The 18,522-nt window shown below is 35.2% G+C and overlaps 1 protein-coding gene across 2 annotated transcripts in view; it reads right to left on the bottom strand.

Annotated features, from left to right (window-relative positions):
* Window positions 1-2,140: 2,140 nt before the first annotated feature.
* The window catches only part of NAA15 (N-alpha-acetyltransferase 15, NatA auxiliary subunit), a 95,857-nt gene continuing 79,475 nt past the window's right edge, over window positions 2,141-18,522 (bottom strand). The window contains exons 16-20 of one of the 2 annotated variants that reach the window (XM_010338658.3): window positions 16,570-16,678; window positions 14,209-14,307; window positions 7,768-7,911; window positions 6,561-6,658; window positions 2,141-4,894 (exon numbers count right to left, since the gene is read on the bottom strand). In XM_010338658.3, the coding sequence (XP_010336960.1) occupies window positions 4,694-4,894; window positions 6,561-6,658; window positions 7,768-7,911; window positions 14,209-14,307; window positions 16,570-16,678 (651 nt within the window). In that variant the 3' untranslated portion in view covers window positions 2,141-4,693. Of the gene's footprint in view, window positions 4,895-6,560; window positions 6,659-7,767; window positions 7,915-14,208; window positions 14,308-16,569; window positions 16,679-18,522 lie in introns of both variants that reach the window. The other variant, XM_003928034.4, reaches the window with a different exon arrangement.

Here is an 18,522-nt window from a genome sequence, read left to right on the forward strand (position 1 = left end):
TGCATAGTAAATTTATTAAGTTACTGAAGGAATGAATTAGTATTTAGTAGAGTACAGAACTTGAAAGGAAAGGGAAGAATCTGAGAGACAGGTTTGTTATTATCTACTTCTTTAAATGATTCCCTTTGCATTTTTAAAGATATCAAGTGACAGTATGACTACTTGAAGGCAAGTAAGTAGTTCGAAAAGAGATGAGAAGTATCTTTTAAAGAAGATACTTCTGATTAAAGAAATATCGATGGCTTTGGAAGAACACTTTCCAAAGGACCCAGTTCCTATCCCATTTGTGATGAGGCATGATGCACTGGACAGCAAACCTGGTAAACTTGCAGATCAAAGTAAACAAGCAGTACTTATAAAAGCCCAAAGTTAGGAAACCATGGTAGATTGGGAAAATCGCCATAGAGTAAGAGAGGCTTCTTATTTTTGTTAGACAATGCACAGATAACTAAATTAGAAGATAAATGTAATTATTAGCAGAAAGCAAGCCTTGTGGGATCCAGAACATACTCCAAAAATCTTTTCGCTTCCTAGTTTCTAATTGAGAAGATAATTTGTACTTACTGAGACCTAGCTGAAGATTTAGCAACAGCATAAACCTTTATATGACAGAAAATTCTCCATTGCATCTTCACCACCAGTTTTTTTTTTTTTTTTTTTTTTTTTTTTTCCCCAGTCAGGAAGAATTATACCACTTCTATAACATAATGCAGACCCTTAGATTAGGGTCAAAGGCCCAATTTTTAAAATGTAAGAACCACAGTATAGTTTTGTTAGATTGCCAAGTATCAACTTTACTTTTGGTACAAGCACCCTTGAATCAAGTCTGTATTTTGGTTTTGGCACATAGAATTCTAAAAAGACTACAAGTTAGCAAAAGTTCTAATTTATATAGTACCAGTTTTTTTCTTTCTTCTGGCTACGATCCCAAGACAACATTGTTTGAAAGGCAACTGGATAAACTAAGGTGCTGGAAACTTTTAGATCTTCTTTCCTATAATATGCTGCTCCCTCTCCCTACTTTTAAGGTATCTTCATAAGAGGGGGTGTGTCCTAAGCTGGGCATGGCATCTTGTTCCTATAATCGCAGCTGTTCGGGAGGCTGAGGTGGGAGGATTGCTTGAAGCCAGGAGTTCTCGATCAATCAGTCTGGACAACATAGTGAGATCCCGTCTCTACAACAACAAAACATTAGCAACAAAAAAGGGATGTGTTCTGATGAAGGCAGCAGGTTTGAATATGCCATATAACCAAGAGAATACATAAAAGATACTGTGATTTATTAAAACAGCGTTATTTTCTCCAGAACCTCCTGCACACTACCAATATTTTAATTTCAGCATCCATCTCAGGTTCCATACTGAAAGGTAAAAGTGCAATTCAGTAATCTTTTCCAAAATGTTTTATTGCTACAGGTTGAAACTTTTCAACCATTAAAATTAGAACATAATTTAAGTTTCTGCTCACTATGGTGTAATACAGCCATTTCATGGGACTTTGTTTTTAATGTAGGTTGGCAGCAGAGTTCAGCAAAGTTTAGACGATAGCAGAACAGTATCATGAAATTTTGTCTATAATTTAAAGAAGTGGGGCATGAGCTAGAATAAAAAGATTGCCTTATATCTGAAAGGTCAGTCTTTCTTTGAATTCTCAAAGATTAATTTCAAAATTTAAGGCTTTAATTATCTAACACAAGTATATACCTATCTTGCATCAAAGTCCAACATTTTACATTACAGCTTTTCCCAAACAAATACTACACATGGTAACCGAAATACTCTTAGAAATTGTACAAAAGACTTCCCTGAACTTATCACAACCTACCTGAATCTGGACCACACTTTTTTGATCTCTTCATAAAGTCACAGCTTTCATTTCACTGGTCTAATAGCAATACACCATGGAGTACAAACAACACTGTGAAAAACAAGGGCCTGATTAAGCCCACAGGAAAGCTATTCACTAATACTGGCATTACCTTTAGCCATGCTGTTAGAGTTCACACTTTATTTTTGTGAATAAATAAGATACAGAAAAATGTTGAAATATATGATATGACTCAACTATCTAATTAAAGCTGAGTAAACTAACCTAGTCAGATTTTAGTTTTTCAACGAGAAATGACAAGAGTAGCTGCATATAAAGAAAAACAAAGAGAACTTTACTTTCCTATGTTAATACAGGTCAAGAGACCCTTTCTTCTCAAAAGGGTTGGTAACACCAGTTCTTAGCAATAAACATAAGGCACTTGTTTAAGATTACAACATCACTGCATTTTTTCCACTTGTTTTTCTAACCCTGTTTTTCCCCCACAGTATCATTTGAAATTAATAGGATGAATGAAGCAAATATGAGATGATCCAGTTGATACTACTCAGAGCAAGATAGTACAGTACAGTGTTTCAGGGGTGATGTCTGGACATAAAATGAACCCAGTCAAGGTCCTCTGACACCAATGTATCCACTATCAAGTAAACCTGAAAGAAAATAAAAGATTTATTCAATAGTTCCAGTAAAATTGGGTTGGAATACATATACATATTAGGAATTTAGCTCCTCACCGGTGGCATCTGCATCTTAAAGAGTTCTGAGTACTTATGAATATTCATTCTAAGACAATCTACATCATTTGAACATTGTCAAGACAAATAGATGAATTTCATTTCAATATACAGTAGAGTTTAAACAAAATTCACACACATACCCCCTATTATATGGCTGGTGCCTCCTCCAAACACCTCATTAGTGGCAGAGGTAGGACTAGTGTTCTTTCCCAACAATAAGAACTTCAGTTGCCACTCATAGGAGTTGAAAAGAAGTTTTTGTGGTTTTTTTGCCATCTGTTAAGATGTTCCTGAGACAGGGCCAGTTAATAAAACATAACAAAGCACTGGAGTTCAATTTGTACTTCTCTTTACATCACTACTAAACTGTTAGACTGGGATGTGGAATGCAGGTCATGTACTATGAAAGGTTGATTGTAGCACAACTGTTCAATCAGTAAAAGATCTTCGGCAAATTCCCTTTACGGTACTCTTTCTATAAACTACATGTTCCACAAAAAGGTCAATTTTACATACAATTGATTCATTTTACTTAATCTTATTTGCTCAGATCTTGCAAATGCAATCAGAATATTAAGCCTGAGGCTAGTTTTTAGTGTATAGGTTTAACATATTAAGGCTCATTTACTCAGTCAAAATAGTTTTTTGTATTCCTTTTAAATTATGAATTACATTCATAGTACCTGCCACCATCCTTGCCCTCAATGAAATCTTAATGCAGGAGCAGCACTCTACTTCGTTACGGAATTTCCCTGACACCAGCACTTAGTCCCTTCTAAAAAGCTCCCATCTGTACTGGCCTTACAGCATATGACACTGCCTCTGGCTTGCACCTCTGTTTCCACCTGTGTATTTCACAGAAGCCCAACACAGATTAGTTGAAATATTCACACAATTGTTTTTCAAAACAATTTATTGCATCATATTTGGTACCTTATGTTTGACAACAAAAAGGAAATTACATCTGTAACTGCAAGAAAAAGAAGCTGGTCTGTTATTTGAAAAAAAAAAAAAAAAAAATCTTGGGCCCTTTAAAAATTACAAAGTCTTGGGCTTGCCTGAAACGACTGAGCAAGAAATATATTCTTAGAAATGTAGGGCTTCAAGTATTACAAACCTGTGACACTGTGGAAAAATTCCAGAGGTATCTAAACTGCAGCACTTTTTTTTTCTGCATATCGTGAACAAGGCCTGCTGAGGTTTTTAACTATTAGTCTTTTGATCAGTCATAGAATGGTAGTCAGGAGTTCTGCTCTTTTACTTCAAGCCATGGTAGATTTTCCTTTTTTCACTCTTGGGTGAAAAATTCATGCTTGCTAATTAGTTGGTGCCACATCACAGTGCATTTGGTTCTTGCATTACAGTTTTAACAAGTTTGGCCAAACAATGCTGAAAGGTTTGCATTGTTGTTTTAGTTCTTCAAGTTTTAGTTAAAATTGAGACTGTTACGACTGGTTCCTTCAGTTAAAAACTGTGGTACAAGAACACCAAACTGATCATGTACAGTGAATTTTGGAAAAACAAGCATATTGAACACCTTATAGGTTTCTTATAATTTTGCTTGGTATCTATATGTCCCAGTTTCTACAACATCAAGCATCTGTTGTAGATTTCTCTGTAAAGTGATTCACATTGCATACTTCCTATGGTCAGAATCAACCCCGTAACAAAATCAGTCAGATGCTAAAGCCCCAACAACTCTTTGTGCTCAGTGAAAGAATCCAGTGCTAAAACAGCATTTATGCTGTCTGAGATATAGTAAAATCTCACAAGACAAATTTAAGGTAATATTTCTGCCACACACCTGCTTTGTTAGCTGTAACAGCCTCCAGATTTTATATAAATTAGTTTAAAAACATGGGTGGGTGGGTAGGAATAGGATAAGGTATCTTTTTTAACCACTCAATTTTAGCAGCTTTAATTTTTTAAGAAACTGAACCTCTATCCTGTAATGTTAGATATTTTATATATACTTTTTCAGCAGGATAAAAAACGTAAAACACTATTTGAAGGCAAGAACATTTACTCCTCTCATTCTGTGTAAGTTAGAGCAATGCAGCAGGTGCGTGACAAAAATATTATATACTAGATATGGTCCAAAGTCATTCCGTTTGCTTGTTTAGTGATGTTCAAATTTCATTGGCCAGTTCTTCAGCTTCTGCAGAACTATCTCCATTAACTGTGATCTTCATATCCTCTTCATATCCAGGAGGCATGAAAGCCAAAGCATAAGGGAAAAGCTTATGACAATTTGCTCTATAAACTTCAGCAGCTTCTTTACAGTCTCCTAGGCTACCATCACACAAGGCTTCCAATACCTCCATACATGTCTAAGGAAAGAAAAAAAGTCATGTTATAACTGGTTTTAAAAAGTTCTTACTTTGAATTAATTAGACATTTCAACAGTAAGGGATTTCTAAAATAAGAAATAAATACAAATAATTAAGGAAAACAAAGCTGTTTACTCCTGCATATATATTCCATTAGGATTTTCTTCGAGGCCTAATGTAACCATTTCTCCAGAATTGCAAGGTTTATACAAAAGGCTAAACAGGGACGACTGTAGAAACAGGAATGGGACTTTGGTGAGGCAAGCAAGGTATACAGCGTGCTATATTTAAAGAGGCACTCACTCTCAGCAAGTGTACCTTAGGCAGCAATGTTACCTCGGTCTAGCCTGGCCCTGGGTATAAACATCTAGACTGACAATGCCAGTATCAATTACTGCACATATGCCTTTTAATGTTTTGAAAGCTTAGAGCCAGCTAGCATAATCAAACACTGTATTCAACCTTGTGTTCAAATTAAAGAGAATCTTAAGCCACATCCAATAACTAAGCAGAAAAAAGTGTCTCAAATATGAAGTGATTATTTGGAAGAAAAACTAGTTCATGAAAATGAGTAATTCTTTCAACCAAACTCCTAAGTAAGTCTGCTTCTAATCTTTTTTATTGATTCATGTTGACTTGCATTTCTCACGTTTACTTTCTTAGTATTTTCACTTAGAAAACACTACTTAGTTTCCAGATATAAAAAACCCTACAAACTTTGCCAGGTTACAAAGCAACTTAAATCCACGTTACAAAGGATCTACATTAGACATTTAAATCCAGGTTCTAATCTAAATGGTACAACTAACAAGTCTATTTTTTCTTTCTTAAAGATATTGCCTTCATTTGCTATTAAATATATTAATAACTGTCAGCATATACACATTTATCTAGCAAATTATAACATGAGGTAGCTATCCATTTGTTTCTAGTTTAAACTACAGCATTTTGCAATACACCCATATCAACTTTTGCTTAACTTAATCTCATACTGTATTACAAGATAGGAAATAGGTATTTTTATTTAGCCCCTAGTAAACTTATTTTTTTGAGACAGGGCCTTGACCCCGGTTGTCCATACTGGAGTACAGTGACACAATCACAGCTCACTGCAGCCAACCTCTCAGGCTCAAGTGATCCTCCCATCTCAGTCCCCCAAGTAGCCAGGAACACAGCTCCACCATATCTGATTTTTTTTTAAGAGACGGGGTCTTACTATGTTTCCCTGGCTTGTCTTGAACTCATGAGCTCAAGCGATCTGCCTGCTTCAGCCTACCAAAGTGCTGGGATTACAGGCCATGAACCACAACGCCTAGTTGAAAAACATCTTTACATCAGAATCTTCATTGAGACCACTGCATGCTCAGAAATGCACGGATATGAGGTGAAATCAAAAAATGACTATGGAATGTATACATGATTTTATTAAAACATATTTCTTAAAAAGTTATTCCAAGCTACAGATGTGAAACTAGTTACTGAATGCCAAGGAGCCTGGTGTGCATATGTACACACACAAAACTCTAAATTTTAAGATAAGTTGTTTTTGACACAGATTCATAATGATTTAAAGAACGGTGTGTAAATGTAACAAATTATTTCTCTTGGTGAAAAAAAGAAAAAGTACTTCAGTATTCTTACAGAGAGGTAATGAAAAACTCTTTACCTGGAGGTTTCTGTTAGTAAGAGATTCATCAAGTGTTGTTGCCAACTCTATTGCTCGCTTCTGACTAGAAGGCTCTAAATAATATACCATTTTGGCAGCTAAATGAGAGGGAAACGGGAAATTTATTTCAAGGTAAAACCAACATCTTATCCTCTACTTATTTAGATATAAAATGCAAACAGGATATATGTGCACAGAGGGTGTGGCACTTTATTAGAAAAATGGGAACAGCTACTGGAGACACTGTTGTTTTAAAAAAAAAATTCTGGTAAGATTAGTTTAACCATCCAAAGTAAGAACAATTAAGGTATACCACATATATCTAACCAATAAAATAGAATGTATATGCAAAACATGCACAGTAAAGGAGACTATGAAGAAACACAAGCATTCTAGTAATACTTGTCTTTTTGTGATGGGACCATGATAGTCTTCTTTCTGAAATAAGCAGAATAATTTGGGGGCTTGGGGACTATCCCATCTTGACAGTACGAGCCAAAATGCTCAATTCAGGATTCCACAAAGGCATACAAAACTGGTGGGCTTAAGCCAGGTATTTGAAAAGTACTACCCACATGGTCCCATAAAGTCCAGATTTGGTTCAGTGGCTCAGATCAGACCCTTGCCTTAGATTTCTCACAAACTCGGAAGATAATTTCAGGTGTTTAGTATTGTCAAATCTGATACCTACATAAGAATGAGAAATGGAAAAGGATGGTCATATCTGAGTGAATATTAAGAGCCCAATGATGCAAGAAGAAATAAAAGAAAGCTGTCTTCATTTTATAATACACATTTAAGTTCAGTTACACCTGCTTCTTTGTAATGCCAATGCTGAACCAGAAGAGACTACCCACCTTGATGTATAGTGATTATTTTGCTGTAAGAAATTTAAAAATGTGTAGGAAGCATATATATGTTTGTTTTTGTTTTGATTTGAAACAAGATCTCATTATGTTGCCCAGACTGGTCTCAAACTCCTGGGCTCAAGTGATCCTTCTGAGTCAGCCTCCTGAGTAGTTAGGACTACTGGTATGTGCCACTGTGCCCACTTATCTAAGTTGCCTGTTTTCAAAAGATCACAATATAACATATACACATTGCCTCTTCCATTCTAAAAATGTGCACCTTATATTATTGTTGATTCATTAAAATAAAGACTGAAGTTGTTTTAGAAGGGTAAGAAACAATAAAATAAAGTGATTACCTGATAATCTGTGTGGCAATGAATCAGAATTCCTTTTCAGAAAAGTTTCATTAAAATTCTTTGGATTCGTTGCTCCAAAAAGACGATTCATTTCTTGTTTTAATACTGTTCTGACTGTATCAGGTAAATCTTTACTTTCACACACTGCTGAATAAATTAAAAATAAAACCTTAGCAGTTAAATACTCTGATGAAGTTTACAGAAGTTTGTTTTTGTTTGTGTTTGACACAGGGTCTTACTCTATTACCCAGGCTGGAGTACAGTGGCACAATCATGGCTCACTGTAGCCTCAACCTTCCAGGATCAACCAATCCTCCCACTTCAGCTCCCCAAAGTAGCTGGGACTTCAGATGTGCACCACCATGCCTGCCCTGTAGGAGTTAAATTACCAAATGATGAGGCCAATGAAACATGGCAATTATGTACAAAGACAAGATAAAACCTACTGATAATTTAATATTTGAAAAAGAGCTTACCTATATAAATTGATTGAGACAGACACGGTCTTGCTGCTGCCAAGCTGGATGGAGTGCAGTGGCACAATCATGGCTCACTGCAGCCTCAACCTCGCCAGGCTTCTGTGATCCTCCCACCTCAGCCTCCTAAGTAGCTGGACCACAGGAACAAGCTACCAGGTACAGCTAATTTTACTATTTTTTTGTAGAGACAGGGTTTTGCCACGTTGCCCAGGCAGGTCTCAAATTCCTGTGCTCAAGCAGTCTGCTCGCCTCGGCCTCGCAAAGTGTTGGGATTACAGGCATGAGCCATCATGCCCAGCAATATACATTTAAAAGAATATATGTCAGCAGAACAATCTGATGTTCTAAAGGCATTTAAAGAATTTCATTAACACAAGATTCATTTCCAGAAAGAAACTGTAGGCAAAGTAGATGACAAAACATGTAGTTTCACAGCCTACTAAACCCCAAGAGCTGCTCCCCTCAACCTTATGGTCTGCAAAGCAGCAACTTGAGAACACCTATCTAGTAAATAGTAACACAGCAACTATGTAGTGTTGAAGACAACAAATTTTCCTCACCCTCCCTATCTTCTATATCCAAGTAAGGCACATGTTTCAATTAAAAACAGAACAAACCAAAACATGGCTGATGTCACTAACATTTATTTCAGAAACTACATAAATTCAGCTATCACTATATAATAAACTCCCAAGGACCACCAAAGCATTTTCCTATTAATAGGCTGGGCATCGTAGCTCGTGCCTGTAAACCCAACACTTTGGGAGGCCAAGGCAGGTGGATCACTTGAGGTCAGGAGTTTGAGACCAGCCTGGCCAACATGAGGAAAACCTGTCTCTACTAAAAACAAAAAAATCAGCCTGGCATGATGGTGTGCACCTGTGGTCTCAGCTACTCAGGAGGCTGAGGCAGGAGAATAGCTTGAACCTGGGAGGTGGAGGTTGCAGTGAGCCAAGATCATGCCACTGCATTCCAGTCTGGGTGACAGAGCAAGACTCTGTCTCTAAATACATAGATACATACACACATATATACAGACATACATACACACACCGTTGTCATCATATTCCCAGGCCTTGGGATTTGGAGATGAAACAGCAGACCCCAATTCCTCTGGATTGTATCCAAGTTATGTTTTGTTTCATTATCATTTTGGTATAAAGAGAGAGTCTGGTGCTTTGAGGCCAGAGAGACTTGGGTATGGATCCAGGTTTGGGTAAGTCATAACCTCTTAGAACCTATTTCTGGATCTATAAAACTGGGGTGATACCTAATCTAGAAGGTTTACAGTACGGAAAAGCTACTGTGTAAAAGTGCTAGTTATATAACAGGTAGACAATAAATCTTAGTTACTATTTTTATCATAATATGAAAACATAAGTCAATTTTCCTTACAGCTGGCAACTATGGTGATGACTTTCAAATTTTCACTTCAACCAGGTAATTTGTACTGTGACAAATACATATTCCATTTCTGTAACTTAAGTGAAACAAAAGTTTCACAGAACACTCACTGTGCACAACATATGCTGATCTTTTCTATACTATTCCACTTCTATTTTGGGTTTTCAAATGCTAGTAATGACCCACTATTAACTCAGTTCACTATCCTGCTAAAGGATCATTAGTCTAAGTTTAAAAAATATACTGAACCCAGTAGGAAGCATTATCTAAGTGAAATATTCTACATATAAATATTAGCTCAATAATTCACCAACATGCTCTTTGTTGGTTAAATAGCATTTCTTCTATTATTCGATAAAACTAAGTGGTTCAAAATAAATGAGTTATTAGTGAAATACTTTAGCTTAATCTCCATCATGGCTGTACTTTCAACTTGCTTTTGGTAATTTATCAATGCTTGTTTTTCAGAGAACAGAAGAAAAAAGTTATTAAAATAGCCAACTGCAATTAACGTTAAATATCTCAAAAAATATGTATCTTCTGAAAAATAAAAATTATTTACATAGGCTTTGTTGTTTTGCCTGAAATGCAGATACATAGAAAGTATCTGCATAGTTTGTATCGTAGTTGATAGAAAGAGGGGTAGGCAAAGGGTCTTTATGGTTTTCATTATCTTTTCAAACTTGTTTTAATCAGATTAAATGGTCTCCCAGAAAAATTAAAACTGCTAAAAAATATTCTACAAAATTAGAAGCAAATAACTTCAGTAATAGCTGATTCCAAAAAGGTTGAGGCACACTTAGTTTTCTTCTCAACTTTTCTGGATATTTTCCTGGAAATATAGTTCCAGAAAACTAGAACGATAATTTCCAGAAAAATATCCATTACAAAAAGGAAAAAAATTATATTGCAGTAAACCCCAGAATGTCCTATGGAATTATGTAATGAAACTTTACCTATAACTTTAAGAAAAGGAGCAAACTCAAATGTCGCAGATTTGACAGAAATCAGATGTTCTATTACTGCTAAAGAATAGTGGGCAGGGGAAAAAACTCTTAAGTCTTTGAAAATGATAAAACTGACCAAAAAACATCAAGGCCTCAGGAAGCAGAAAACCTCTTACTACCCAATTACACCTTCCACAGCAGGGTAATAAGTTTTGAGAATCAAGGACAAATAATAACTGATGGGTGAGAAGGGGGAATAAAACCTTTTATAAAAGGCTTTGATTTGGGTCCTTTGACATCTTAAACTGGAATGTTTGGTTCATGCTGTTAGGTTAGTAATAGAATGAATAAATTAAGCAAGCACCAGTGGTTAAAACACACAATGAAAAGGTGGCTGATTCTTAGCAAAAGGGATTGCACAGGGTTCTCGGGCTAGCTGGCATTGTTAATAATTTGGGTAAATATTCTTACTTTGTGTGAGGTAATGACCGTTCAATACAACTTAGTAAGTGATTACAACTCAAAATGTCAAAATAAATGAGATTAAATGCTTTAAAAACTTAATCAAATTATTATTAAACAAGGTTTAAACTATAATAAATTAGAATATTAAAGAAGGTTGGGGAAGAGATACATAAGTATAAAAAAATCTCTGCAGATAAAAGAAAAATGAGTTTGTGCAAATGGGAGAGGAAAAAGATACAAGTTTCACTGTACATCAAGGCAGCACTTAGGAGAATATAAACACATAATAAGACAATATATAAGCTCCTTTTACTTAGCACTGACCAGAAATGTAATTTAATTGTTTTAGGTCCTACAATTTTAACATTTAAAATCATAAAAAAAACTTTAAAAGGGGATTAAATCATCCTAATAATAAAAAGACAGTACTCCTATATAGTAAATAACTGCATGTGGCATTTAGTAACAACATTGTTAGTATGACAACATATCCTAGAGATTTGGAGGGTGCCAGTAACCATGGTAAAATCCACCTTCACTCAGCAAAGTTTCCAAAACTGATGAAATAGGTCTGGAGACACTATTTTCCTCCATACTCTCCAGAAAGGTGTCTTTGAGGGTTTCTTTGTAAAGGAAGCAGTTACAACAATGTATCTTAACATGACCTGTAACAATGTATTCCTGAAAAACTAATTATAAATTAAATATTTTTTTAAAGTACCAAATATTTTACTTAAAGAAACCCTTGGGGTATAACAAAGATGGCACTATTCAGCTATCTGCAGTTTCACATATACCTTTACAGTACAGCCCTGTTTTCAACAAAGGCAATGAAGCAGTCTACTTCCTAAAGGCTTTTTTAAGAGATGATGACAAGTCTTTACCACTGTAATTAAAGACAACTTAATTTCATTGCCTAAAGTCAGTCAAAATTGAATCACTTTGTAAAGTAATGATCATTTCAGCTGAACACATATAGCAAGAGGAATAGCCAGTACAGATACTCAATAATTCTAACTAATTATGAATCATTCTAAGTCCATGTGTGTTTTAATTTTCTGAAACCAACTGTTGAAAGAAAACACTCATGTTAACCAACCTTACATACTGATTATAAGCAAATACATTTAAATATGTCACTTTTAATTTGTATTTCAAAAGAAAGCATCTAACTCAATGAAATTTGGGTTATTTTAATACCTTTCAGGAAAATCTGTATAAAGCATATAACAAACAGTGTGTATATTATTTTTGAAAATACTTTACATATACTCCATCTTAACTGAGAATAAATTAAAACTATTATTTCTAGCCTTAATTTTATGACTCATGATTACAAAGTTATTTTTCATACTTCCCTCCCAAAAAAAACTAAAGAGAAACTACTAAATACAGCAATTCTCTCCTTCACGTTCTATAATGTGGTTATGTTGTTACTGTCATAAGTTTTTAAAATTGAGGAAAAACACTTCTACAATTCAGTTTCTGTAGAACAATTTATTTTTTGGACAAGTGTAAGTATAAAGCAAGTCTAATTTTTCTTGAAAGTCAAAATCATGTTTTTTTATTTTTTATTTTTTGAGACGGAGTCTCACTCTGTGGCCAGGTAGAGTGCAGTGGCATGATCTTGGCTCACTGCAGCCTCTGCCTCCCAGGTTCAAGCAATTCTCCCACCTCAGCCTCCTGAATAGCTGGGACTACAGGTGTGTACCACCATGGCCAGCCAATTTTTGTATTTTTTGGTAGAGACAGGGTTTCGCCATGTTGGCCAGGCTGATCTTGAACTCCTGGCCTCAAGTGATCCACCGGCCTCAGCCTCCCAAAGTGCTGGGATTACACGTGTGAGGCACACTGCCCCAGCCAAAATGATGTTCTTAAATGGAACAATTTAGCATTTTTTTGTGATTGGGATGCCTGATTTAATTTCATCAGTTTTAAATGTATGGAGCTGGCAATGAGATAGCTAATATTATTTCCAAATTCTATAGATCAGGCGTCCCCAAACTGCGGCCCACGGGCCGCATGCGGTCCCCGAGGCCATTTATCTGGCCCCCCCGCCGCACTTCAGGAAGGGGCACCTCTTTCATTGGTGGTCAGTGAGAGGAGCACAGTATGTGGCGGCCCTCCAACGGTCTGAGGGACAGTGAACTGGCCCCCTGTGTAAAAAGTTTGGGGACGCCTGCTATAGATTATTCTGTTAAAGGTTGTATTTCTCCTCCAGTCACTTAAAAATCCAAACAACAGTAACAATACAAACCTGACTACAGGAGTACCTTATTAGAAATTTACAGTTCTTACAGTAGAAAGAATATGAAGATGTTGGCTCTAGCCACTGTTGCATTACTAACTTTCTATCTATGATACCTAAAATAAGTAGTATTTTAAGGTCTCAGATTTTTCCCACAATGAAATGAGAGATGATTACTGTAAAATTCTACCTTTTGGAGTCTAAAATTCTGTAGTTCTGCTTCACATTAAAACTAATATAAAACTAATAGATCTGATTGTCAAAGTATTTGAAAACACAGATAATTGTTTTAAAGTAACAAAAAAAATTTAAGACTCAAAGAACCGTGCTAAGAAAAGGTAATTCATGCAAATTCAGATCTGCGATACAGATAAATAAGGAGAAAACAAAAACAGTCAATTTGAAAGAGATTCTTCAATTTTAAAACAATTTACTAAGAAGTTTTATATAATGAAATGTGGTCAAAATTTCAACTTACATGTAACCTTTAGAAACAGACACAAAGGTGATTCTCAAATATCTGGACTGAATAATTCTATGTCAAAATCAGGTAGTACTTGTAGTCTTAAAATAAAAAAACTTCATCATAAAGAAAAAAAGCCCTGCTTTTCCCTTAGCTAATTTAATACGCAACAGCTAATTTAATACACAACAGATTTTAAAGGAATAGCCTTAAAAATCATTGGGTTTATGATAAACTTGTACAGACCACTTATACAGTCACTATAAATTTGCTTTTCCCTTAGCTAATTTAATATGTAACAGATTTTTAAAGCAATAGCAATTTTAAAGCAATAGCTTTAAAATCATTGGGTTTATGATAAACTTGTACAGACCACTTATACAGTCACTAACAACCACTGTATCAAATATTAAGTAATGAAAAACAAAAACATACCAGTACTAAAGAGTCGAATCATACACTCATGAAGCCAGGGATGACTAGAATCAATAGCAAATGCCCTCTTTACTGATTGTAGCATCAAAAGAAACTTTTCTATAAAAAGAGAAAGATATATTTTGATCATGTGATAAGAGGCCTCCTTTGGAGAGCCAAGACTTCACAAATAGAAAAAGTAAATTTAGAGTCAATCACATCAGAACCACAAACATATGATTAAGGCAAACAATTTTCCTCAAACTTAGCAACATTAGTTAATATTTTTCATATAACAGACTTTAAGAAAAAAGGTTTATGAAATGTAGAAAATTTAGGTGGCATCCAGCAATATTTAAACTAATGACATATAAGCTAAGAAAATTTGAAGTGCTTTCATTTCCTAACCTCCTTTATTTCAAAATAAAGAAACCTTTCCCTCTACTTAGAAAATTTCATTGTGTATGTTTGAAGGTATTCTTTTATTTTGTGACATGTGAAACAGCTTCCCTTCTGTTTGACTGTTCCTTTCCTGTTAATCCATGACTCCTTCTTTCCCTTCTAAAAGCAGAATAGTTACCAAGGTTATCTTTTCAGTCATTCTCTAATTTATCCCCATTCCCATTCTCTGTATTTCCCAAGATTCAGTAGTATCTCCACTGTTAAATGGAAATTTGCACTTGAATACTCAGTCTACTTCCAAGTTTTCTCTATAACCACCTCTTTGATAAGACTTTCCCCATTTGGTACCATTTTCCCAATATCAAAGTTCAAAGCCCCAGTCTCTGCTAATTCCCTTCCCTTGTCCCCAATCCTAAAAAAGCCAAACATACTGCCATGCCTTTGTCATTCCCAATTTCACACAACTGCAGTGGATTCCAAATGTTGGGGTTCTTTAGAGGTTAGAACACAGCCAAGAGGCCAACTGAATGGGGTAGATTGGCCTTTGCCACTTTAAGCAGAGTAGCTTTTGTATTTTATACTTTGGGGTTCCATTTAAGAATTTTTTTAAAAGGGGGCATTGTATTAACTGTTAAAAGCTTGAAAATTACTGGACTATTAAACTTATTTTCCACATTATAATAATTGTGGGAAGTAGAAAATACAGTAAATATTTTAATCACTCAAAATTCTATCGAGACAATCTATTATCTTTTCATCTATTTCTTCCCAGCCACTTCTATATTGTATACCTATGTAAATATATTAATAAAATTTCAATTTATAGGCAGTTCTGTATCCTACTTTGGAATAATGTAACATAGCAACTTTTCCCCAACATCAATTACTTTTGATAAACCTGACTTTCTTTTTTTTTTTGGAGACAGAGTTTCCTTCTTGTTGCCCAGGGTGGAGTACAATGGCATGATCTTGACTCACTTTATCCTTCACCTCCCAGGTTCAAGCAATTCTCCTGCCTCAGCCTCCTGAGTAGCTGGGATTACAGGCATGCACCACCACGCCTGGCTAACTTTTTGTATTTTTAGTAGAGACAGGGTTTCTTCATGTTGGTCAGGATAGTATCCAACTCCTGACCTCAGGTGATCCCCCATCTCGGCCTCCCAAAGTGCTGGGATTACAGGTGTGAGCCACTGCGCCCAGCCAAACATGACTTTTTAAATGGATACTCATATAGAGAAGTACCATGTTATTCAAATTTTCTTTAGTAGGTACACGGTTTAGAGCAACAACCTTCTCTTTAATCTTACTCAACAATTTCTCTTCCCTTTAATATGCACCACCCTTTGTGACAAACTTTTTTCAATGAACCATTTGGATAATATTAACTTAGTACTCTAAAATCTTATTATTTACTCTCTCACTCTCTCTCGAAAATATATATATTATAAGCATTCTAAACCTGAAAACCAAGATACTTTTCATTGATCTTTTACCTGCTCGAGGCAGTTCAGACAACTTAATATTATTTACATACTCCTGTGTTTTAATACTTTTCCCTTCTATGTATATTTTCCTTTAGAAATATAATCTATCCTTCAAGATCAAGCCCCAAAACGTTATCTTCTATCACAATAGCTAATAATAGCTAATATTTATTTAATGCTTACTGTATACCGGGTACTAGTCTAAGCTCTGTGTATTAACTAATTTTATCCACATGATCATCAGTTCTTTGAACCACATACATGGTAATTATATCTGACCTGAATTCTAGCTATGCATATACATCTATATTGATTCTAATATCCTAAAAGAAGTAATTGTATCATTATATCTATGTACATTCTGTTCATAGCAGGCATGTCTGTGAGAAAGCTGCATTGGCATCTGCTAAATAATCATACAATGGTGAAGCTAGTGTGACTATACCTAAGAAATAGTGATCAGTTTTATCAGGGCCACTATACCCTAATGGCCTACCTTTCCTAAAATAAATCTCAAAGGCAAAAAGATGAGTCTCTATCTTGTTCTTCACCAAGTTCTTCAACGGTGTTAAAAATTTAATAGCTTCTTCCAATGGAGTTTCAACCTAACAAAAATAAAAGACATTACACAAATGGATGTCAGGTTCTTGGGGAATGTGACTTTATTCTACTAAAAATATTTATTTTTAAAAAATAAAATCACTTACCAGTCACCCAGAAAAACACTGTCATATTTTAACCTCCCATAACCTAAACAAAGGGGATTTTGAATTCTAGAATTCTTCACTGATTTTTAACCCTAGATATTATATTATTGCTGGATAGGAACTATCCAAAAAGAAGAAGTAAATAAAATAGAACTAGGAAAAGACAGTAAGAGACACAGGTCAGAGAGCCAAGGGGGAAAAAAAGAGATGTGAACAAGGACAAGGAGAAGTACAAAGGAAACTACAGAGACCATGACAGAATGAGTGAATGTTCTTTATAATTCAAACAAAGTAAAGTAGAATCAAGCTACTCAAAACAGTACACTGTCCATTCTGTCTTGCTTTGTTCTATAAATTGTATAGAAAGTCATACTTATTCAAATGACATATTAACAGTAAGGTGGCATTTAAAAATATTAGTATTTATAGAACTGTGTTCCTACAACTTTTTATTAATTACATAAATGTCACAGTAATTACCTACTTGTAATCATTACTAGACAGGCATAATCCAATTGTGCTACTATTCTACTCCTGGACTGAATATTGAGACAATACTATTCCCTGTCTTATCTGAGGTGGGGCTGGAGAACACCACCACATTTATCAGAAGGGCACTGGACATCTGGATTCTGTATTTGCCTTCTCTCATCACAGAGGCAAGAACAATTTACCCTAATGGAAAATGGATTTGCCATATCTGTTCAACATGCCTCTGTCAGTACAGTAATGGTGGCTTCACCAAAACAGCTTCTGGCCAAGAAAATTGTTTCGTTGCATAAAAAAAAAAAAAAGCAATGGAGTGAATTCTATGGGATTTACCATATCCTAGTGTATAAAGCAGTTGGCCTTACAGGACAATAACACAATACAGTTCAAGTGCTGGAATGTTTTCTTTTGAAGGATACAAGTCCTAAACCAGAACCAGAAATCTCTAATAAACGTGGATTCAGGAATCAAGAGACAGAGGAGAAAATAAAGGCCCTCATAGGTATGACTTCTCCACACATTTGTATGTATTTTACTTCTCGATCCCTTGACTCCGTATTCTACCAGATTAGAATTTGTGGTACAAGAGGAGAAATATTTGTATCAGAGAAAGGCAAAGAACTGGAAACTGAACCTGCCACCTAGTTGTATCATGCCTTTCATGCCTCTAGGGTACAGACTGAAATGAGGGTCAGTGTACTGACCAGGGTAATTCACTATCAGAGAGATATGGCTGCTATTACAGAGGGCAATAAGGACTATAGGACAGGTCAATCAATACATTGAATTTAGTTAAATCAAGTACTTGAACTTGGAGAGAAGAGACAGAGAAATTAATTCTGTCTCAAACTTTAATAAATAAGAATATATTCCCCCAAAGGAGACCTCAGTATGATGTTCTCATATGTAGTCTCAGTTTCTGCTTATCTCTCAGGGTAAATCTGAATGTTTAAATATACAGAGACAGCCACAATAAATCTAACTACACTATATATTTACTCATACATAGTGCAGAAAAAGGTTTTATATATACATGAAAGCATGTAATCAGAAACACAAGTCTAAAATCAGTGTTTCAGGAAAAAATGTCAAAATATCCCTTGAAAATCCTTTAAGCTGAAGACAAGCAGATATAAAAATATAAATACTTTGTATTATGTATATGAAAACCATGTTTTCAATATCAAAATAACAATCATCACTGCAAGATATTTACACCAAGACAGACACACAAGAACTGAAATGGACTATGG

Source organism: Saimiri boliviensis, chromosome 3 (genome assembly GCF_048565385.1).
Source record: "Saimiri boliviensis isolate mSaiBol1 chromosome 3, mSaiBol1.pri, whole genome shotgun sequence".
Classification (NCBI taxonomy): domain Eukaryota; kingdom Metazoa; phylum Chordata; class Mammalia; order Primates; family Cebidae; genus Saimiri; species Saimiri boliviensis.